This window comes from Hyalella azteca, unplaced genomic scaffold (genome assembly GCF_000764305.2).
Source record: "Hyalella azteca isolate HAZT.00-mixed unplaced genomic scaffold, Hazt_2.0.2 contig9088, whole genome shotgun sequence".
Lineage (NCBI taxonomy): Eukaryota > Metazoa > Arthropoda > Malacostraca > Amphipoda > Hyalellidae > Hyalella > Hyalella azteca.
This window is the reverse complement of record NW_025939167.1, coordinates 35,619-60,429: the sequence shown is the minus strand read 5'-3', so window position 1 is coordinate 60,429 and position 24,811 is coordinate 35,619. Positions and strand designations below refer to the sequence as shown.

Below are 24,811 nucleotides of genomic sequence, written 5' to 3'. Positions count from 1 at the left end.
ATCTGAATAAATAATTTCCGATTTTCGAGATAATATCCATGAAATGTTGCCTTGCTGGTAATATTTGTTATTAATTTATGGTCTTCAATTATTACAAAATAGTTCTCATCAACTACCTCATTTTGTTTGCAGGTTGAAGCGGAATAAGCTGAAGTGAAGTCCACGGTTCCGTCACTACACGGTCACCTAACGCAATTATCTTTGGAAAAAATTACTATCTAAAACTTTACGGTACCAAAAACAGATTAGAAATTCTAAGGTCCGGCTCTCGATGACGAGCAATTTGGTTTTCTCCAGGCGTCAAAGCTTGCGACGTCCTTATCTATAGCCTTATCAGGGCGAGGCTCTTAAGGAACAATCGGTGCAGTAGTTAATCAGTGACAGCGTTCTTAATCAGTGACAGCTTGCGTGGTCAATCAGTGACTGAATGCGCCCCATCGATCAAATACATCTCAAGATTTGGTCTTCAGGAACGTCAATGTCACGCTTATCTGGTCACAGATCAGCCTGATTAGGAGCCGAGGCAAGCCTCCCTTCGTTTCGTGTGTCAACAAAATTCTTTCCTTCTATATTTAATTCTTTTAATAAAATAAAATGAGCGCAGAAGACAAAGAATCCGATGAAAGCGCAGTGACTCGACAAGAACGGACGACGAGACTTGGAATCTGTGTTCGAACTCCAACCACGATTATGCATGATGATAATAACGAGGAAGAATTTCAGACACTACTGAATGTCCCTTCTTTATTGCCATCGCCGGAAAGAGTGCATTCTCTAAGCGTAGGCAGCAGACCGAATGTCACACGAAATGCAAAACTGAAACACTCGGCTTCCGTAGATTCTACGAGTACTTCCGGCATATGTATTCCCATGGAAAATCTAAACTTACTTCCTAAAAACCACCCCCAAACAAGGCTAGAATGTACTTCGGAAAATAATGAAGAGGAAATACAACCTTTATTGCACTCTACTCACAGCACCGCGCTATATTTTAGTGCTGAAGCGGCTGGTTGTGCGGCAAACAGCTTGCATGTCGAAGCTTGTGATCTCTCCAGCACCTCTGTCAATTCTAGCGCCTCAGATGTTGGCGTCTTTTTCGACTCCAGCACTGAAGACTCCGACACTTCAAATGTTTCACCACATAGACTTCAACTTGAGAAGAATTCCAAGTTCAGTCGTCCACAAATCCATTATGAAAACGAAACTGAAAAGAAAGTGGCTTATGAAGTTAATTCAATCGAATTTGACCCTTTCCCAAGGCGTAGATCTTCACTAAAACCTTCTTATATATCAAATTTGTCACAGAGAAGGAAGAATCCCACAAATTTTGCTAGGGCAGCACATTTGAATGAAAAATTTACTGCTAATAAGGAAGAACAATTGATCAAACCGAAATTGAAACCGTCCAAAAGCTTGTGGTTACTCCAAAAAGACACACAACAAAAGACGCGGAGAGTTTCGGAGATCACCATTCCTTCAATAGCGATCAACGATCAATTCGTAACAGGCAAAGGTCAGGATTTCAATGGGGAAACGACGCCGGTTAAGAGGAAGAATAGTAGGATTGAAGGATTTCTCAAACTCTCCCCGAAAATCACGCGAGGTGTTCACGCTATGAGCAGGAAGAGGAAGAAAAGCGCCGCATGTGAACAAAAAACTGAAATCCCACTCAATGTACCGTCAATATCGACATTGCTGGATACCGCAAGAATCATAGAAGATGACTTCAGAAAATCGGCACGCGCGGAACTGAAGGGACTTTATTCGGACCTTTGTGTGCCTCTACCTCTGCATTGGTTAAAGGAAGAGCGACCCATCAGAATAAGTGACATTTACGTCGAACCTGATCTAACTTTCAACCGGAGGGTAGTTAAAGTTGAAGACCTATTCATCGTACAGCCAAACCGTTCGTGCAAAAACCCTTTGATAGTAATCAAGGGTCAACCTGGGGGTGGAAAAACTGCTCTATGCCAGTTTCTTATTCATTCATGGTGCGTAAACGAAGGAAAAATTCAAACTCTAGCTGACTTCGACGTACTACTGATGGTAGAATGCCGGTATGTGAGCGTGGAATTGATGTCATCCCTCCGGAACATCTACCTGAAAAATAGCATAAATAAGCTTCCAAAGACAGAAGATGATGATTACCTGCTGGAACTACTCAACAATCCCAAGACCCTAATCATTTTAGATGGGTTTGATGAGTGCCAAGAATCTTGCAGAAATCTACTTATAAATATCAGGAAAAAGCTTCGGGACGCCAGAGTGATCGTGTCAACCAGATTGTCTGGAATCAGAGACATCGAAGAAGCCTTGAATCTTGACCTAAGCTATGATAGCATCGAGCTTCTTTTGACTCTTTTTGACGAAGAAAAGTTCGTGAAGCTTGTTATCAACATCTCGAGGATGTACGGCATGAATGATCAGCAACAATTTGCACTTCTGGACAATGTCGATGACAACTTCGACGACCTCAAATCGGTATTGAACGTTCCACTGCACGTTGTTCTATACCTGATGCTTTGGATCCACCAACCAGCGATCCTTGGGACCGTCAAAAATGTGATCGATGTTTTCGATGGGGTGATGGCGCTGATGCGGCATCAACTTTTGTCAATCAGCACAGCAGGCGAAAATAAATTATTGGAACGAAAGGACGAAGCTCAGAAGTACTTGATGGAGGTCGGCCGAGTTAGCTTGCGGTGCATCCAGGACCGGAAGGTATGGCAAAGTAAACCTTGTCTCCACCCACTAAGCGATCACATTGATATTAGCTTCTTGCAAGAATTTCCAATTAATATTTTATTGCCTTTTATTATGTAATGAAAAATAAACCCACTTCATGAAATGTAAATTTTTTATTTTTTATTAATCCCATCTCCTTTTCATCCAGGGTATCGCAGAAATTTGCGAGGAAATCAGATAAAACTGAAGTTAAAACGAGAAAATGATTACTTTAATTTTGTCCTACCTTGTAGCAATCTAATAACATTTAATCACCCAATGATTAAAAATATTGATTTAACGAAACTAACCGAATTTCTCTTCGCAGTTTTACTTCACAAACACGGAATGTAACGAAGTCAAGCCCCATTGCGAAACCTGCCATCTGAATCCCGACACGGCCCTCCGAGTCATCATGGCCGACGCTGCCTCCCCATTCATGAAAAATGTCAAAATATTCTTCCATGTAACTTTAATGGAGCATGTGGCAGCATCGTTTCTGGATTTCAACATATCTATGACTCGATCTGGGATATTTCAAACGCTGATGAATGTGAGCGTGAAGAATGTAACTGAAAATTCTTGTGCGTCTTGCATGCCGTTGACTTTTACCCCAAAAGCCACGATGACGAATTCAGGCACTAGGAATTACCAGCTTGACAGCACAATTAGCCATCTGGTGAGAATAGCGTGCAAAAACAATCACAAAACTTTCAAAATGGGTGAAGAGTTGGCCATATATTTCTCGTTAACGAGCAACCGTAACTTAGTTACCCTCTCCAACATCATGCCGCACTTGCAAGAAGAAGACCACCCCTTCAAACAAGGACTCAGGAAAGGACTTTCGAATCAAAGCTTGCCTAATCCTATTCATAATTGGAACCTTAAGCACGTCGTAAATTTGATAAAGAACGGGGCCCTGAAACCGACGGTCAAAGTGAAATTCTCCGTTGAACACAACAAAAATTGGGGGCCCATCGTGAACGAGTTGGTAAACCTAGGCAGCAAACCTATAATCAAAGTCGTGCTCGCGGACACGGTTCAAATGAAAGCTCTTAACGATGCCCTCGAAGTTATTGAGAATCCCAGCATTCCGAAACTCTACCTTCACTTTGGCTTCATTGAGGCAGGTATTAATGAACTCGTCAAACTATGGCCGTTTCCAAAGACGATGCATATCGTCAGTCCCGCTGGAAGTTACACGATTGAGGCATACCTGGCATGCGTGGCATTGGCCAATGCTATGGGTAAAGATCAAATTAAGAGCATCAGGTTTACTGGCAGTGATTCAAGCTATATTTTGTCGCTCCTAGAAAAATCCTTGCCTAAGATCAAGATTAACTTTCAACTAGCTAACCGCGACGCCGCACATTTTGAGATTTTCCTAAATCCGCGGACAGTTGATGCTTCTTAGCTTTAAGTTTTCGTCGAAGCTAGTTTCTGCTTCAAGGGAACTCCTAGCCGATCGTTAAACCCCTGATGTTCCTAAACTGTTTTATCTTTATCACCAGTTTCGTGTTCCTCAAAAAGTGTGCTATAGTTTTTATAAACATGGTCAGTATTAATGCACGTTGATTGTTCATGTTTCCAGTCCATTTCCCTCGAAAATTGATTAATTGCCTTAGGGGACAGTTTATCCACAGTTTGGATGCAGTTTGCAGTTTATCCACACTGATCGGACATTAGAGAAAAAGTGAACAATTAATTAAAAATCAAATTAAAACAGAGAAAAAACTAAGTAAATTTACCTCATCTTTATCGAGAATGTTGAGCTACGGTGATTTGGCGAAAGTGCTTGGTATTTTATTTGCTTATGAATTCTAAGGTGCAATGCAATTAATGTAAACAAATGTTAAATAATTGGCTTTTTCAGGCTGGCTGATGAATGGTTTGCGGTCGGCCTGTACTAATAATGTGATCCGCAGCACTTTGTAACTTCTATCAGTTTCTAACTAATTTTACTATGGACGAGAATCGTGTAAAGTTTTTGTTTTTATATATGAATAAAAGGCCCAATACATTTCGTTATCATTTATAATGTCTATTTTAATCATCCCAATTTTGACGTTCTACTGAAACAGTAAAAATATGTGTGTAATCAGGAGTAATCCCCTACAACATTACCCAGTGTCAGTGTCATGAACATATGACGTTATATACAGAGCAGCATTTCAGAAGCATTGCCGCACATCAGTGGCATGAACGTAAGCCGTTATGTCCTATCGAGTTGAATATGTTCACATGGATGCGCATGAGTTTCAGGGTCTGCTTGAGGATTAAGCAGGCAGAAATTTTTTTTATTCATTTTTTGCCAATAAACTCGTTATATATTGAATGCTGTTTATTCTCCTTGCACAGATTAGATGAATCGGCTTATAACAAAAGAAGCTCAGAATTTATCTTATTATTATTTTTAAAATTAAAGAGTCATGTATGTAGTCCGTCAGCCGTAGTCCGTCATTTTTTCATCATGTCGCAAACTTTTTAGAAGAGGACGAACCTCGACGAGATGACACTTTTCCCTCACGCAGTAGCTGCTGTTCTCTATCTTCACAGCGACAAACAGCCGCTTATTCTATTTTGGATTATTCATGTAACTCGAGTTTTGAAGATGACGAGCGACAACAGCTAATTTTATCATGGTAAAATGTTTCCCCACTTAGGTACCGTCATTCTAATTCGCACCGTTTCAATGCGTACTCGAAATACCGATACACGCAACCGTTATTTCAATAAATACATCTATGATTGAATGGATTCCCATCTCCGTATAAAGTGATGCTTATAGTTTATGTTGAATTAAGATTGTTCTAATGCGAAAAATTTATTCAGTGATGAATCTATTCGGTGATCGAGTCATTTGTTCAGAACAATGGGCACAACTGGGCAAACGCCGTTTTTCTTGAGTAATCGTCTTTGTGGTGTCGGCTGGAGGAAGCAGAATCGTGTTCACACTTGAAAATCATTAGAATTTTTCTGTTTGTGCTGAGGTAGTTTAACTTACAATTAATATTTAAGGTTGGGCTAATGATTTTTCATTGAGACTATCTTCAGGAGAATGATTTCATGTCAAACTAACATAATTAGGCGAAGTGAATTCTTCAGTCCTTACTTAAACTTCATTTCGAGATTTTAATCATAATGCAGTGCTTCCTCTAGTGGTGGCCCAGTCGTTAAAGTTCAGCAGAGTACCAGGATTGGCGCAGAGAGGCGCGGGCTCGATCCCAGCTCTGTGCGCCAGTTTCTGATCAGAATCGGCGAGGAGGCCAGGCGGTTAAAACAAAGAAGAATTGTAGCAGTGTGTTGCGTGTTCGATACCGCAAAATGCTGTGAATGTTCTGTGATGTTGAGAATCGGCGACAAGACTGCGGCCTAATAAACTTATTATTATGTATTCTTTGCACAAATCATCGGTAATAGATCAAGGTAAAAAAAAACAGTTATCCCTAGATGGATTGTTTTCATTGGCAGATTCATGAAAGTGAGGCTTAATCATATTACTGATGAGGGCATTTTATTGAATAACATTCATCTCAAGTCTCAACAAATAACATTCTAAATAAACCTTAACTGTACAACAAAAAAATTTGAAGAAAGATTGAATTTTAAACTATGGTTTTGCGGACGACCTTGTCGAGAGCTGAGCTTACGTATTCTCAAGTTCCCAGGACCTCACTCATGCTTTTGTTCTCATCTCTGTCACAGTCGTACTGTCACAGTGTCACTCTCGTCTCTGTGCGAGTCTGCGAGATTCGAGTGGGAGACTGGGTGCGTGCAAGGTGTTTGTAGTGTGAAACAGTGAAAGTGAGGTTTGATAGATTGCCTTAATAATAGATTACTAATTATTACCTTGATTCTCCGGCGAAAGATGCTAAATAGCCAGTAGCCACTGCATCATTTGGTCAGTTATTGTCTGTTTGTACAGTTTGTTCACTTTGTCTCGTATGTCTGATTCAGTCTGAAGACTGAATGTAGCATGTCACTAGACAGAGTAAGACAGTTAACTGAGGTGCCAGAGGCAGAGGGGTGGTGTTACTGTTAAAGTATTTATTGCTATTATAAACTGCTTATTTCTCTAATTTTATTTCAATTTTCAATGAATTCCTTTTACTTGCCTAGCAGTTAGCACTAGCAAATGCCAAATAATTTATGTAAGAACAAGATTGAAAGTGCAAAGTTCTGACTAAAATATTGCATCTCCATTCTCCACCATTATGACACCATACCTATGTATATCATAGTTACTCATTAGGATAATTTATACAGGATGATTCACAAAATCTTTCTGACTTGAAAGCTCATAATAAAAAGAACTAGGTAGTAAAGATATCATTAGAGTATAAATTTTATTAGAAATTTGAAAAAGACATTACTGTAATTTTTGTATTACCCACTTGATTTTGTATCTCGTGGTCATGGACTCATGGACATGAAGTTATTGGAGTAGAAGCAGTAGATGAGACACTGCAAAAATTTTGAAGCAGACAGAGACAACTCTGCAAAACTGCCATTAGAAATGAACACATTGACAGCAAACACACGCTGCCCACTTGTTCAATGCATTCAAGCATTGCATATGATATTGGCAACTGACTAGGCTAGGCATGACACAAAACTTCTTAGGGTAAACGCGGTATATTCCGACATCGTAGGTAATTCCGTCACCTCTCTAGTTTTTCCTTTATATTAAGCTTTGTTTTAGTTCCATGCGTTTGTTGATGGTGACGTCATACATTTACGTGTCGAAATACTGCAAAAACACTAGGTCATGGCCATCTAGTGGGAAAATATTGAGATCCAAAGCCCGATTGGAAATTTAAGGTAATGATCAGGAGTACTGCTTTTCAAAATTCTCACGGAATTACACCGAACCGCCATTGCACGGATTTTGTAAGAGATCTTGAACATTCTCACGGAATTGCTATGTTTTCACGATTCATCATTTTCATAATCGCGTGTATGTGACACAAACGTGTGACTGTGTCATAATCGCGTGTATGTGACACAAACGTGTGACTGTGTCATAATCGCGTGTATGTGACACACACGTGTGACTGTGTCATAGTAATTGCGTGTATGTGACACACACGTGTGACTGTGTCATAATCGCGTGTATGTGACACAAACGTGTGACCGTGTCATAATCGCGTGTATATGACACAAACGTGTGACTGTGTCCTAATTGCGTGTATGTGACACAAACGTGTGACTGTGTCCTAATTGCGTGTATGTGACAAGTTTGTATGTATGATTGCATGTTTTTCTTCGTCTTCGTGAGACGTGATCATATTACAAAAATATCAGTCTCAACCAATATTAAAAAATAATAATAATTATCAACCTCAACTGAAGATTTGAAAAAATCAACGCACAAACGTCTGAGAAGTGGAGACGAAATCAACGAAAGCTGAGGCAGGCAGCGCCTGATAAGCCGGCGCGCCATCCTGGGGCTGCAGTGAAGGATGTGAGGTGAAGATAAGAGGGAGGTGGGCTCTGTATGGTGCCCTTCTTCTGAGTGAAGGGCGCCGTGTGCAGTGAAGGATGTGAGGTGAAGATAAGAGGGTGGTGGGCTCTGTATGGTGCCCTTCTTCTGAGTGAAGGGCGCCGTTCTAACCCTTCCGTCGCCGTCCAATTTTATGTCATTATGTCGTGTGAATATTTTGTTGTAGGGTAGAATGAGATACAATAACAATTTCTTTTACTTACCATTCGTTATTAACCAGGGGACATACTATCAAAAATAGTTGAGTTATGAATTCTTTCAGCATATCAGGGGCAGCTTTTCAAGCTAGACCTTCCTATCTTGGACTAGAAGTCGGCTGCTACGTGTACTTAGGCTGCTACGTGTACATAGGCCACTACGTGTACTTAGGTGACCATTTCTTAAGTTAGGTCTGACGCAGAGAAGTTATTATGAGTATCCGAAGTTCATGCAGTGATCTGCACTTCGGATTTTTTTAAACTGGAAATGGTGGTAGAGATTCACTTGCATTGCATGAGGGCTTAGGCTTGCTGGTGCTCACTCACGATTATATTTTCTTTCTTTTCAGAAAAGGGAAAACATGTATCATGATTTTATTAGCCAGGTGATGCTCCGAGTATATACTCTCTATAAGTGGCATATCGTATTTCTTATCAGTAAGTCGTTTCTGAAGTCTCTTATCGTAACTAGTCATTTCTAAGTGTGGGACTTGAGGCCCCATAACTCATATTGTGATTCTCCCTACACTATACGCCAGTATTACGCTTCCTGTTCTTAGTAAATGTATGCGCTCGAAACTTTCAAGTCCAGCTTCAAAAATGGCCCCTCTTGACAGATCTCTAAATCACGTTCATCACTCGAATAAAATTGAAATATTGTTCATCTTGTTCGTGGTGGTGGGATCGTGGTTCGTTTTAAACATCGTGGATGCGCATGATTTAGAACAAGCACCAAGAATCGATGAAAATGAGCACAAAACGTGGTCGAAAACAAGGCGCGAGGTTTTAGAACCTTTCTCGGAATCTAATGAAGAGGTTACAAGAACGCCCATTAATCACAAAGAACTGGTCAAAGATTCTGACAAAGAACCGAAATCTGATGACTTTGTCTCTGTCGAAGATGGGACGAGCACGATGGCTGGAATCGTTCTTAATAAAAAAGAACATCACAGGAAAATGTCAAGGAAGAACAGTGCCAAATCGCGACGGGCTCGTGAAAAATCAAGCAGGAAGAAGTTGCGTTTCAACGGACACCTGCGGGGAAATGCTATCAAGGGTGGAGCCTCCATTAATCCTGTGAATTTCAACTTGCCAGGGGACTCCTTTCGTAACGCATGGGCGAAGTCCACTTTTATGCCAGAAGGTTCGTCGAGTTACAGAGCCCGTTCGTTACGCCCCGCTGGCCGATCGCATGATGCTGCAGAGACTTTGCGTGGCACCTTCTTCGGAAACACCAATAGCCGCTCCTTTTTGACAGGTGAACATAGAGAACGTATGCGTGAACATTCAGTTTTTGAACACACAGGGATTGAACGCGAATATCCGCTTGTTGAACACTTGGGACGTCAACGCCAATCCATGGCTCCCGAAAGCAGAAAGTTTGAACGCGAAGACTCTGCTGCAGAACGCACGGAGACTACGTTAACACGCCCAATTAATGAACTCCGCGTAGGCAAGACAGAAAATGCGGTTGTCGAAACTACTGTCGTTGAGCCAAGCACTTCAGGGAATGGAGACCGCGTTGGCAGTGTAAGGCCGGTTAAAGCTAGATACAACCGGCTAACGCCATCCATTCGCTTTGAAACCTATAGCAACAGTGCCAGTACGTCTATGATGAACGGCATGTCCTTACCTCAACGTGGTTCTGAATTGCGGGAGCTTGCAAAACCTGACGACATTGACAACGGAGATCATCACTCAGAACTTGATAAATTGCCGTCTTCTGATAAATACTCGCGCGCCACAGCTAGGCAATCTCAACGACATCATGCAGTTTCCTCTGATTTTAACTACAGCAGATATCCAACAGGCTACTCAAGCGATGATTTAATTTCTGAAAGACACGAAGACAGAGCACAAGGTACTGTGAGATCTGAAATACTCAGTGAGGGTACGGGAACCAAAACTAAGCTCGGGAGTCCTCAGTTTAGTCCAACTGTAAGTAATTCCGGCGCGTCAGATCATAAATCTACTTACGTACAAGGTAGTAAGTCACTCAACCCATTTGACCAGAACATTGAAGAGAATCAAGTTGGAACAACTGCCGCAGAAAGCTCTTCCGTCACTGCTCCTCTTCCTCTTCGTAGTAACAACTTTCCTGACGCAAGCAAGGACCATTTTAGTTTGAGCTTCAACACTACCTTGAGTACTCCTCATTATTACAGAGTTTTGGACACTATGAACCGACCGATCACTCCTTTCAACTGGCGACGACCTCATACCCAAAGCCGACAGCGGAGTCTCTCGTCGCCCTCCGAGTCTTTGCGATCGCAAGTTATTGAGGACACAGTAGCGGAATTAGCCGAGGAAGAGTCACCTAATCACGCGGTTTACCCGCAAGTTCAACCAATAATCAGTCAATCCATGAGACTTATGGACTCTGTAAACGTTAGCGACATCCTTTCCTCCCCTGTAGAAAGTGTTCGATCCAACGGGACGCAGTTACGCAATGCTCGATCATTCGAAGCAACCAATAATTCCGTGGCATCGACGAACTCTGCTGGTACCTCCTCATCTGACATCGTCAAAGGTCGACAGCACTCGCGCAGAAACCAGGCAAGTTCTGCTGATCACCGCAGACGAAACCGAATTATGAATTTCAACAACCGAACTCGTGGTGACAACGATGAAGATTTGTTGTCTTCAGTTGGTTCTTTTGACCTGCGATCTCAAGAGGCAGCGAACGGCGATGCGGAATCAAAAATTGAGGAAAGCGATCGTTTACCGGACACAGCTGATAATTCAACAACCAGGCGTCCTAACATTGTGGTCTTCATCACTGATGACCTCGATGTTGAACTTGGTGAGTGGCATTTCATTTGTATGTTGAGGATTATTAAAGTAGCGTATAGCATTAGATTATTTTATTCATGTATGATTCACTATAATTCTGTTTTCACTGGCGTGTGATAATGCCTTTCAACGAATTCAAGGAGAATACAGTGGCAATTGACTATCCAGAAACCAACGCCTGAATCATTTTTTCGAGACGCTAATGATGTCTAATTGAAATTCGGAGCGAATTTCCTTGCAGCGTAGTTTTTTCAGTTGATGTATGATGGATGTAGATACGGAAATTGATAAATTATTCATTCGCATGTGGATATTGATATAGGTAGGTACTATCTATGGGGTTATGGACATTGATATATATTTTTTATATGTATAATAGTAATATTTGAATTACTTCTATGGTTATTGATATTGTATATTATCCATATGTAAATATTATTTCTATATTACCAGGCTCTTTGAACTACATGCCTCGCCTGCAACGTCTGCTTCGGGAGGGCGGGGGGCTGTTCCCCCACTCGTACACCAGCACCCCCATGTGCTGCCCCTCCCGCTCCTCCATGCTCACCGGCATGTACATCCACAACCACGAGGTGGGTCATACCGAGTCATAAAGTGGGTCATACCGAGTCATAAAGTGGGTCATACCGAGTCATAAAGTGGGTCACCCAGAGGCTCGAGGTGGGTCATTCATGATAATATATGCAGCTATTCTGAGATATATCTAAATATATATTATATTGAGATATATTTTTATTGACAAGTAACAAGTTAACTCCGGTATATACTGTGTGACAACTTCTGCAACAATTTGTCATTGAGAGTAGAGGAATAACTTCTTGTCTAGTTGTTGATAAAACTATTCAATTAAGTTACAAAATTTTTAATTCACCAAATAATATGAGACTTTGCAGTTTTCATCATATTTTAGGAGCTGCCTGGCCTTTCAAAACAAAAGACTGCTTGGCTTACCTCTCTTTACCTTACTAGCCAAAATAAGGCTTATTGAACAAATATAAAAGCCATCCTTGACCAGACGACTGCTTACATAAGCAAAGATAGCATGGATTCTTCTAAAGGATGTCTGTCTTGAAATAAAAGCTTGCCAACTAAACCATAAAACATCCTGGCTTGACTAAAAGGCTGCCCATCTTAGAAAAAGGAAGGGTGATTCATTTCAGAAGACAGCCTGGCTTGTTAAAAAGGGAGTCTGTCTTAACAAAAAGACAGGTCCACTAAAGTAAAAAGTAAAAGGGTGTCTGTCTTGACAAAAATTCGGGTCTATTTAACCAAAAATCACACCCTTGCTTGTTCAAAATACTGCCTGTCTTAGCAAGAAGCAGGCTGACTCATACCTTAAGACAGCCAGAAGTCGAAAATACAGCAAGAAGTTGAAACTTATATATAATACAACTGGAACCAAAAGCAATGTCTGTGGAGGCATGAATGGTCAATGCCTTGCTAGACATTTGCTGGCTCAGCAGTTATTTCTTGCAATGCCTACATAAAATATTGTGAGATGTGTAGTGATGTTGAAACAAATTACTGGATACAATTTTTTATTTCTGTGAACTGCATGCCAGGTTCTAATCTTTTTTATTATTTCGTCGGAATAGATCTGAACTACGTAATTTTCATCATTAGGCTTGCCTGTTTTAATGTTAGTGAATATTTTACCTTTTTTGTCAATATAATGGCTAGAAACATTCAATATTCAAACCATTATGCGGTGTGGTATATTATGCCATGTCAAGACTTTTACGATATCTGCTGGTACAGTATACCTGCCTAAGAGTAGGGAGGCCTATTGGAATTATTGCTGCGATTCATCAGTTTTAACAGAGCTTTTTTGGCTGGCAAAATAAGGAGCTTGCAAGGTGTTTAAATTCCAGCATCAATGAAAAAATGCTTATGGTGAAAGTAAATTGGATATTAATAATTGTTGGACCAACCACATGAAAATTTACGTAATTTAAATGTTATTATATACGCTTGTAATTCAGTTATTAAAAGCATAGCAGAAATGGACCAATTGTATCGTACATGTATGCTGATCAGTCGTTTCCATGTACGCAAGCCGCCCGCGCTCTACACACGTAATCTCGCACTCACGTCTGTATGGTTGTGTTGTCGCCTTGTGTCTTGTGTTGTCGCCTGTGTAGTTGCTGTTTTGCTGTCTGCGTAGTTGCTTCGGTTGTCATCTGTGCGGTAGTTGCCTGTGTGGTTGCATATCTGGTCACCTGTGTAGTCGTCTGTGTGGCTGCATATCTAGTCACCTGTATAGTCGTCTGTGTGGCTGCATATCTGGTCACCTGTGTAGTCGCCTGTGTGGTTGCATGTCTGGTCGGTCACCTGTATTATTGGTTGTCTGATCACTTATATGATCGTCTACGTAGTACGTAGTCGCGCGTGTCGTCTCCTGTATGGTTGCAGTTGTGTCTCGTTTTGCCGCCTGTCAATATTCGAGCAAAGCTACTCCTAAAATATATGTCTACTCGTAGATGCTTATCTCAACTTTTATTCCTACGCCCATCTTTCACTCAGAGAAATGAGTGAGACATGTAGAAATAGTGAGCACTTTTGCTCTTGTGTGGGTCATCCTGGCCCAGTTTAATCCGGTATAAGGCGTATCAGTGCTACGTCCGCTCCCTGCTCCTGCTATGTGTGAAAATTTGTGCATTATGTGAGCCATATATTTTTCTGAATGTAAATTGAAACGCCTTTTTAGTCACTGAAAGTTTAGTTTTCAAAAATCAAAATGAAAACTTAACAAGTTTTGAGTTAATTCATGCTTGATTGTTTTGCTCCGAATTTCTTGACGTCTTAAAAGCGGCAAACTTCGGACTCTCAGAAAAATGAAAGAGATTTGTCCTAATAGCGACTCAGTTTTTGCCCCCTTGTATGTGTCATCCTGACCCAGTTTGGCTCGGCAAAAAGGACGTATCAGTGCCTGCTCTGTTTACATACTGTGGGTAAGAAACTGGGTCACTGTTCGGACATTATAACACAATTTTTCTGACTGATGCTTGAGTCACCGCCATCTGCACCTATTACACTGCCTTCTGTATATTTTTTTGTATTGCACAGATTTGCATATTTTTTCATATGTGTTGCTGTGTTGTGTGTTGTATGAAAGTGATATCTTTCGTCCACTAAGAATATAAAATTCAAGACCTCGAACCCTATAAAGAAAGGATTTATTTATTATTTTTTTAGCGCATCCCTTTTACTTCGAACGTGTTCATGTTGCACACGTGTCATAACCGCGTGTATGTGACACAAGCTTGTGACTGTGTCATAATCGCGTGTATGTGACACAAACGTGTGACTGTGTCATAATCGTGTGTATGTGACACAAACTNAATTCCGTGGCATCGACGAACTCTGCTGGTACCTCCTCATCTGACATCGTCAAAGGTCGACAGCACTCGCGCAGAAACCAGGCAAGTTCTGCTGATCACCGCAGACGAAACCGAATTATGAATTTCAACAACCGAACTCGTGGTGACAACGATGAAGATTTGTTGTCTTCAGTTGGTTCTTTTGACCTGCGATCTCAAGAGGCAGCGAACGGCGATGCGGAATCAAAAATTGAGGAAAGCGATCGTTTACCGGACACAGCTGATAATTCAACAACCAGGCGTCCTAACATTGTGGTCTTCATCACTGATGACCTCGATGTTGAACTTGGTGAGTGGCATTTCATTTGTATGTTGAGGATTATTAAAGTAGCGTATAGCATTAGATTATTTTATTCATGTATGATTCACTATAATTCTGTTTTCACTGGCGTGTGATAATGCCTTTCAACGAATTCAAGGAGAATACAGTGGCAATTGACTATCCAGAAACCAACGCCTGAATCATTTTTTCGAGACGCTAATGATGTCTAATTGAAATTCGGAGCGAATTTCCTTGCAGCGTAGTTTTTTCAGTTGATGTATGATGGATGTAGATACGGAAATTGATAAATTATTCATTCGCATGTGGATATTGATATAGGTAGGTACTATCTATGGGGTTATGGACATTGATATATATTTTTTATATGTATAATAGTAATATTTGAATTACTTCTATGGTTATTGATATTGTATATTATCCATATGTAAATATTATTTCTATATTACCAGGCTCTTTGAACTACATGCCTCGCCTGCAACGTCTGCTTCGGGAGGGCGGGGGGCTGTTCCCCCACTCGTACACCAGCACCCCCATGTGCTGCCCCTCCCGCTCCTCCATGCTCACCGGCATGTACATCCACAACCACGAGGTGGGTCATACCGAGTCATAAAGTGGGTCATACCGAGTCTTAAAGTGGGTCATACCGAGTCATAAAGTGGGTCATACCGAGTCATAAAGTGGGTCACCCAGAGGCTCGAGGTGGGTCATTCATGATAATATATGCAGCTATTCTGAGATATATCTAAATATATATTATATTGAGATATATTTTTATTGAAACGTACATGTGTACAGGTGTAAAATAACACAGGTGTACAGGTGTAAAATAATGCACACGTGTGCAGGTGTACACCAATAACGACAACTGCTCCTCGACGCGCTGGCAAGAGACGCACGAACGTCGTACGTTTGCAACGTATCTGCACGATGCGGGCTACAACACAGGTGCTGTGTACTTTGTGGGTTGTATGTGCGGTGTGTACTTTGAATAGTTTGAACTACAACACAGGTGCTGTGTGTACTCAGGTTATAGTAGCGTGAGTTTACTCATTTCCAACCTCCAGCTTACCGGGTTGTTGGTAACAGATCTGGTTACTTCGGCAGCATGTTAGCTCCCCTCCACCTCCTCACATGTTGCTTAGGCATCATATTACTTCATCTCCCCACAGGTTGCATACCTAGGCAACATATTACTTCATCTCCCCACAGGTTGCTTTGGCAAGTAATAAATAGTTACCCCCTCCCCCGACAGGTTACTTCGGGAAGTACCTGAACAAGTACAAGGGGCCGTACACCCCGCCGGGGTGGCGAGACTGGCTGGGGTTGCGTCTCAACTCTCGCTACTACAACTACACCGTCATGTGCAACACGCGACGTGTGCGACATGGCGACTCTTACCCCAGGGTGCGTGTTGTACTAGTGTACTAGTGTTGTACTAGTGTACTAGTGTACTAGTGTTGTACTACAACTACACCGTCATGTGCAACACGCGACGTGTGCGACATGGCGACTCTTATCCCAGGGTGCGTGTTGTACTAGTGTATTGGTGTTGTACTAGTGTATTGGTGTTGTACTAGTGTATTGGTGTTGTACTAGTGTACCCTGTACTGGTGTTGTGCTAGTGTACCTACTAGTGTTGTACTAGTGTTGTACTAGTGTTGTACTAGTGTTGTACTAGTGTACTGGTGTTGTAATAGTGTACTGGTGTTGTACTAGTGTACTAGTGTGTTGTACTAGTGTACTGGTGTATTTTACTAGTGTACTAGTTGCGCCGGTCGTGTCGAGTTGCTAGTCGCAATTTCACGTCGAGTTCCGATACGATGGACCTGGTCTCTCCATGGAAGTATCCATATTTTCTATAAGCTTCTTATCTTTTCTCTAGTACTAAGTCGCAGTATAATATAGTCTTGGATATAGAGACGTATTATTATATTGTCTTGCATTTTGAGTGATAATACAAGAATATAAAATTTAATTATATATCTATATAATTTTATTTTAAAATTATACTTAACTTCTTCAGGATTACTTCCCTCACGTGATCACCAACGAGGGCATCAGGTTCATGAGGGAAAACATGGCGCGTCCTCACGGCTTCCCTCGACTCCCCACCTCCCCTGAGGGGACGGGAAGAGGGCATGATCCCCCAGAAGGGGGAGCTGCTCCCCCAGGACCGCCCCCCATGCTTATGGTCCTCAGTTACCCCGCCCCTCACGGCCCTGAGGACGCCGCTCCTGAGCACTCAACCCTCTTCTTCAACGCCACCGACCATCAGTGCGTCTAACTCCTCAGTTATTCATCTATATTATTTACATTATTTTTTAACGCATTTTCTCATTTATGAAAAAATTCACTATTGTGCTCGCCATGTCCGTCTGTCTGTCAGTCCGTGACTTCTTGTTTTCGTCGACGAGAAAATGCGCTCTCTGTCACTCACTGCAGTGAGTACTGAGTTATATTTTTTACCTAAAGATTAATTTTCCTATTTTAAAAAATTCTTAAGTTATATTTCTGTATTTAATTTTTATACTTTTTGTATTGCTGAAACATTTTCATAATTTAGAAATTAACCTCAAATTACTGTCTGGTATTTTGTTAGGTTTTCAATTTTCTTTTGAAATTGAAAAGTCATATCGTTATTCATTATTCATATTGATATAATTCTTGAAATCGCGAATCATCAACTACCAGTGCGTGGAATTGTCTAGTTATTCATATATATAACTGCAATGGGGCTTGTATCTTCGATCAATATTAATAATTCACAATGATTCTTGTATATTAATTCCACTATTTATTCTTTATCTATCAATATTCATTATGCTAAAATTCACCGGAGGTTTATATCTTCAATTTATATTTATAATTGGCGCAGCACTAACGTTCGTGTCCCGTTCGTGCAGCACTAACGTTCGTGCACCGTTCGTGCAGCACTAACGTTCGTGTCCCGTTCGTGCAGCACTAACGTTCGTGTCCCGTTCGTGCAGCACTAACGTTCGTGTCCCGTTCGTGCAGCACAGTTTCGTACGACTACGCCCCTAACCCCGACAAGCAGTGGATCCTGCAGTACACCGGCCGCATGTCGCCCATCAAACTCAAGTTTACCAACCTGCTCATGACCAAACGTCTGCAGACCGACGTCTGGCATCTGGACCGGTATCTCTCCCACTCACCCCGACGTCTGGCATCTGGACCGGTATCTCTCCCACTCACCCCGACGTCTGGCATCTGCTGGCCATAGAGAGGGTGAGTGGGGCTGCAGACCGTACAGAGAAGAGTGATGAATATATATATTTATACGTACATTTTTGCTCAAGTTTACACATTTCGATGTATTGTTGATAAAAATATGGCCTAAAGTCCTAAACAATATCAAGATATAATTGAAATAGTATAATAAGCCATTTATATTGCCAAACTGAATATTTGACATAATGAGTTCATATATTCACTAAATTATTAATTAATAAGGAATCCATTTTTATCATTTCTATTATCATATCATATAAATATTACTGCAATAATTGTTTTTAATTATTCATTATAATTAATATCAGCTATTTGTAATACCTGATCGCATATGGCAGATTATATCAGAGCTGGGGCGGCTAGGGCAGCTGGAGAACACTTACATATTCTTCACGTCGGACCACGGCTATCATCTCGGCCAGTTCGGCCTCATTAAGGGCAAGAGCATGCCTTTTGAGTTCGATATTAAGGTGCCCTTATTCGTGCGTGGCCCTGGCATCGCTCCACGCACAGAGTGAGTAAGGACAAAGCCCTTTGAGTTCGATATTAAGGTGCCCTTATTCATGCGTGGCCCTGGCATCGCCCCACGTACCGAGTGAGTAAGGCTATTCAAGGATCAGCATCAATACACCTTATTCATATGGGCCTATACTTTCAAAAAAAGGTAAGAGATAGTAAGTTCATCAACCAATCATTGACGGCCTTTCAAGCAAAATCCACCAATCATAGACAAGAAAATAGAGCGTAAGTACTAACGTTCACTTAGCGAGCTTTGAAAGTATCCACCAATCATAGACAAGAAAATAGAGCGTAAGTACTTACGTTCACTTAGCGAGTTTTGAAAGTATGGCCCATGATCCTTTGTTTCACTAACCCTTTACCGTCTGAAATGAGTAACCGGAGCAATATTGTCACAAGACTACTTCCCAAAAAAAGGATACGTTCTAGTGAGCGCAAAATGACTTGCACTGATGGTTGCCGCCACGTACGACAACTTTAAAATGTTCTCTGTTGCGTACAAACGTCCTCAGGCTGCTACACTCAATAGTATACATATAATTTAAGTTGAAAGTTATGTTCCCGGGGAGTGACATACGGCGGTAGAGGGTAAAAACTATTTTAGACCTACTTTGGTGACTTACCTTACACCTAGTACCTAGTGGAGGAACTTTTCTTGCGAGTGTTCCATGGTATACATGTGCTACCACTTTACATGACAGGTACCGTATCATTGTTAGCGTAACACAATAAAGGTACCCTCAGGTACCCTCACATCGCCCTCAACATCGACCTGGCGCCCACGTTCCTGGACATCGGAGGGGTCGCCGCCCCCCGCCACATGGACGGACGCTCCCTCCTGCCGCTGCTGCGTGGGGGGCGCCCGCCCCTCCCACGCTGGCGGGACTCATTCCTGGTCGAGAGGTGCTGCTCTCTTCTGGCATTAAAGTCATGTAATCCTTTGCTTCCATTTATCATTCACTTCCATTTACCATTCACTCTAAATTTCATTTATCATTCACTTTCATCTATCATTCACCATTCACTTTCATTCACCATTCACTTTCATTTACCATTTACTTTCATTTACCATTCACTTTCATTTACCACTCACTTCCATCTATAATCTACATCCATTCATCCTTCACTTTCATTCACCATTTACTCCCCTTTGTAAGTTTAAGGTCTTATTCAACACGTGCATCTGTCAATTGGAATTGTCAGCTTTTGATGAGTTATTTTAAAAGGTTATGAGTTGATAAATACATTATTATGTTGTTAGTAAGTAGAATTGTCACCGGCCAGAGCTACTTACTACAAGCCAATCTAAACGTTAGGCCTGTAATTCACTATCAGGATCGACTGCTCATCGCTCATAGGCCAGGACAATATGTGAATAAATTCTAGGCTACTGTGCTCATTCATCTAACCTACAATGCCGTTCAACTCTCCTAGTCATCGTCAGTTAAAGCCGGTTCAGTGGCTGTGGTATATAATCACGACAAAGCACACTTAAAATAGTTTATTCAATCACTTTGTTTAAAATCAGTAAAACGTGGTAAAGGGCAAGCATAAATTCCGACTAAAATCACTATTCTAAGAGACGTTCAAATTGGTTCAATTCCATTTACTATTGCACAACATTAATGCACGTAGTTAAGGCTACATTTATTCACATAGGCGATCGATAGCAGGTAAGACTAAATCCTCACGGCACAGCCACAACTCCAGCGTTAAAGCACAGAATGCTGAGAGTTAACAGAGCTGAGCGGGTTCAGGTATGAACCTCACTGAAGGGCTGGCGGGACACGACTGACTACCTGACGCACAGACGCTCAGACCTGACCTAGTACTAGACAGTTCCAACTGCTGTAGGTCTGACTCACATGTCACTGGCGCAGCTTCGCCAGACGTAATAAAATAATTTCGCCAGAATGAACAAAAATGCATATGAGAACAAATGATCGCATCAATCGAATAAGGAATATTAGTGAACGATGTTCATCGTTCACAGAATAATACAGTAAATATATTTTTTGAAGGTAAAATAATAAATAATACAATAATATTTAACAGCTCGGGCCGTCACCGCGATGAAGAGGTCCTGGAAATGAAGGCCCAAAAGCGCTACCAACAAATCAACAGACTGTTGGACCGCGAGGCGCGTATCAACAGCACGCGATTATCAACACGGCACAAGTCCCCTTCTTTGTCCCCGACTTTGTCCCCTTCCTCCATATCTTCTTACTCTATCCCCCAACTTTTATCCAATACTAACTCCTCGAGCTTCTCTCCTCCCGACTTTTCCTCCAATTTCTCGGGTTCATTTTCACCCGTATCACCCGCTGAGTGGGACGTCTCTGACCCCGACATTTCTATGGGTGAACTAGACTCCCCAGAGGAGCCTTTTGCTCCCCCAGAGGGGTCACTAGTGCCCCTGTACACGAGCAAGCACGAGCACCTGGAGGTGGTGTGCCGTAACCCTGACCTGCGGGCGCCCTGCGTCCCTGGCAAGAAATGGCGCTGTCACCACGACGGCCGCAGGCGAGTGCCAGTCATCCAGACCAACTATTATCATACAGGCCTACTATTATCTAAGAAACAATATTCTTTCAAGCGAACTATGATCATCCAGCAAACTATATTCATCCTGTACCTATTTGCGTTTGCGTGCCGAAGCACGTAACGATCAACTTATTTATCACTCATATAAACTTCTAAATGAGAAAAATGCTATGTAAACTAATAAACTTAATTACATAACAAATGAAAATAAATTTCCCACAGATGGCGCCTGAAGAAGTGTCGTACGCACGTACAGTTTCGACGCACGAACTGCGTGTGCGGGCCAGAGCTGGGCATGGGATACCTCGTACGTCTGGACTCCCAGGAGCGACGGCGGCAGCGAAACTTCCTCAGGCGGCATGTGTCTAGAAGTGGGTCATAGCTCAAAAGTGGGTAATTTCTCAGAAGTGGGTCATTGCCCAAAAGTGGGTCATTGCTCAAAAGTGGGTCATTGCTCAGAAATGGGTCATTGCTCAAAAGTGGGTCATTGCTCAGAAATAGGTCATTGCTCAAAAGTGGGTCATTGCTCAATAGTGGGTCATTGCTCAAAAGTGGGTCATTGCTCATAAGTGGGTCATTGCTCAAAAGTGGGTCATTGCTCAAAAGTGGGTCATTGCTCAAAAGTGGGTCATTGCACAAAAGTGGGTCATTGCCCAGAAGTGGGCGATTGCATTATATATTTCTGTTGTGCGAGTTGTCGCAATTTTGTGTAGTTTATTATTTTTTGAGTGGGTTAGTATGGTTAATTTTTTTCTTAATTTCTACCACATGTGCAGACATGAGTGAGCTCAGCCCGCGCTTCTTGAAGGCGTTCGTTGACGTTGACAGCCGCGAGGTGGCCCTGGAGAACCTCCTGCAGCAGGAGGCTAGGCGCAGGAGCAGGTAACTCCTGCAGCAGGAGGCGCCATGTTGCATGAGACCTCTTATAATTTTGAGTGAATTAGCAAAAAAATCTTCATTAAAACCTCGACTAATGTTTCATGCAATCAAAAATTATCTTGCTCGCCTTCTTGCAGAGTCTCACGGAGCGTTCTGCCTGCCGGGGACCATAACGATGACGAGGACTTGGACTTGGACGGTGTCCTCAACGAACCAACTGATGGCCTCACCGACGAGGACATATTCGACGACGACGGCGATGTCCTCACAGACGAGGAGGAGGCGGTGTCAGGAGTGGTGCTCTCAGAAGAGGAGGTCCGCACAGGGAGTCCTGTGAGGTCGCAGGACTCGGTGCTGGCTTATATCGAGGAGGAGGAGCTCAAGGATATTGATCGTCAAATACACGACCTCTTCCATCAGATACATGACCTCAAGGTGGAGCTTCTTTCCATTACTTTTATTCTACGAAATTATTACTTTACTTCCCTTGAAAAATGCCATGTGCTGGTTTATCCTATCCGCTCAGTACGAGATGGCTAATAGTAGAATAGTTATTACCATCTGAGAGTTGTAGCTTTGTAGAATAAATGCACATTTTCTTCCAGATGTTTTATTCAGATTTGAAATTTTATTTTTATGTTTAGGAACTCTAGCAATACGAAGCATTAATTTTTTATTTGTATACGTGTATTTTCTTGAGGAATCTGTCCATGAAATTTTAGATTCCCAGCTGAGACCAGCGCGTGTCCAACTCTCAGAAAAATGTAGAGGTCAAGTTCCAAATAGAGACACTACTTTCTGTGCATGGTTATTAACTTCGTGTGCATGGTTCTAATATGCCCTTCTCAGGCCAAACTGAGTCAAGTTGACCCATACATGGACCAAACGAGCATTAAATAAATCACTTTATTCCAGGACGCGAACGACAACGGCAGCGTCGCGACTACTTCCACTCAGGGTGAGTTGTGATTATTAACAGGTGATTGGGGTGAGTATTTTCATTACCCCGGCCAGGGTGAGTGGAGTGAGTATCATACAAAACCTAAATTATCTGTTCACTTTTCATTTTGATGATTTTTTTTGCAGTGCAAATTTGTTTTTGCTATCAGGGTTATATAGAAGCCCAGGTTATGCTATCGAATTATTAAATTAAATTAAATACCATTTGGATAAATAGGTACTGTAAAACCTGTATTCGTGCTATGGTTTCATGTATCCATTTCTAACTGGCACAGATACGCTCCGTCCCACGGAGATGTACAGCCCATCGGATACGTACACTACGACGGAAATGTACCACACAGCCCTAGGGTACCACACAACAGAGAGGCACCACACGACGGAGAGGCACCACATGACAGGGAGGCACCACACAACACTAGGGTACCACACGACCCTGGCTTACCGCCCGCTGTACAACACGTCGCAGGTTTACCACAGCCGCGACGAGTGGCAGAGCAGCAAACACGCCATCGACGAAGAGATCCAGAGACTGGCTCAGCAAATGAAAGTTCTCAAGGTGAGATTAGTTATTATATTATTCTTTGATACAAAGGTATTTTTTTGTCAGCTTATTGGAGGAAAATGTTTTTGATATTTCAATAATCAATCATTTCCTAATGGGCTTCATTGAAGAAAATCGTCTCTAGAAGAAAAAAGCACTTCATGAAGGAAAGCGTCTTTTGTCTTTTATTTAAAATTATCTATGTAATATCATGCATCTTTCTTTATTATAGGGTGGAAATATTAAACAATATTGCCATAGTGACTATTAATGTGGGATATAAGATCTGAGTACATTTATTTTATTTGCAGAGCATCAGACAACACCTGCGAGAGGCCAGACCTCGGGCTGGTCAACGCCATGACAACGCTGCAGATTTTGGCAGAAATTCAATTTCTGATACCAATGGCAAACAAAATGAATTTAATGGCGGTAACTTCAATGAATTAAATGGCAACTTCAATGAATTTAATGGCAACTACAATGAATTTAATGGCAACTTCAATGTTCTTGGTGGTAACAACTTCGAATTGAATAACGAGTCGAGTAAAGTTCGCAGGAGAGGACATGGAGGAAGTCGAAGGAATTTCTTGCAAGCGCCCACCGTGCCAGAGTCTGGATCCGGTATCAGTTCCGGTATCGGACCCAGTACTAATCCCGGTATCGGACCTGGCATCAGTCACGGTAGCAACAACCGCATACACGAAGAGCATTATAGAATCGTGCTGCGTGGTGACGATGAGGAAGGTGGTGGTGAATATTTTGGTGCTGCTGAAGATGATGATGATGATGGTGGTGATGATGGTGATGGTGGGGAGGTTATTGATGACCTCAGCTTGGAGGCAGTTAATCGCAGTGTGGTTGACCCCAATCATTTTACATATACAGGTGATTGCATTTTATTTTGTAATGATAAAATGATTGCATTATATATTGTAAGCAACTTTCTCAAGTGCTGGTAAATAAACTGCAGGATTGAATGATTATTAATTGCTGTTTAACAGTAACTGTTTGTGTAATTATATACCTATTATATGCTATGGGAATAAGAAATTTGCTATGGCTCTTCAAAATTATTTCTTAGGATGAAAGTTCCAGGTAAAAATATTCCTTAGATCCAAGTCTATCATTTGGACAGCAAATAATGCAATGATATATTAATCCAATATATTACCATATATAAGAGGACTATAACCTTGTTTTCTTATTATTAAA

General features: G+C 41.7%; 2 protein-coding genes across 2 annotated transcripts in view; both read left to right on the top strand.

Moving 5' to 3' along the window:
• Window positions 1–287: 287 nt before the first annotated feature.
• Window positions 288–4,227, top strand: LOC108680249. Its single transcript, XM_018169037.2, has 2 exons — window positions 288–2,721; window positions 3,053–4,227. Exons 1-2 carry the CDS (start codon window positions 595–597, stop codon window positions 4,136–4,138), a joined length of 3,213 nt encoding a protein of 1,070 aa, XP_018024526.1. The 5' UTR covers window positions 288–594; the 3' UTR covers window positions 4,139–4,227.
• A 10,358-nt stretch (window positions 4,228–14,585) lies between these two features.
• Window positions 14,586–24,811, top strand: part of LOC108680253 (extracellular sulfatase SULF-1 homolog) — a 28,046-nt gene continuing 17,820 nt past the window's right edge. The window contains exons 1-16 of the mRNA XM_047881894.1: window positions 14,586–14,907; window positions 15,351–15,490; window positions 15,747–15,846; window positions 16,154–16,305; window positions 16,925–16,985; window positions 17,061–17,175; window positions 17,917–18,040; window positions 18,459–18,664; window positions 19,414–19,572; window positions 20,725–21,192; window positions 21,436–21,584; window positions 21,990–22,095; window positions 22,230–22,527; window positions 23,008–23,050; window positions 23,328–23,611; window positions 23,908–24,484. Coding sequence (XP_047737850.1) covers window positions 14,697–14,907; window positions 15,351–15,490; window positions 15,747–15,846; window positions 16,154–16,305; window positions 16,925–16,985; window positions 17,061–17,175; window positions 17,917–18,040; window positions 18,459–18,664; window positions 19,414–19,572; window positions 20,725–21,192; window positions 21,436–21,584; window positions 21,990–22,095; window positions 22,230–22,527; window positions 23,008–23,050; window positions 23,328–23,611; window positions 23,908–24,484 — 3,193 coding nt within the window. The 5' untranslated portion in view covers window positions 14,586–14,696. The remainder of the gene's footprint in view (window positions 14,908–15,350; window positions 15,491–15,746; window positions 15,847–16,153; window positions 16,306–16,924; window positions 16,986–17,060; window positions 17,176–17,916; window positions 18,041–18,458; window positions 18,665–19,413; window positions 19,573–20,724; window positions 21,193–21,435; window positions 21,585–21,989; window positions 22,096–22,229; window positions 22,528–23,007; window positions 23,051–23,327; window positions 23,612–23,907; window positions 24,485–24,811) is intronic.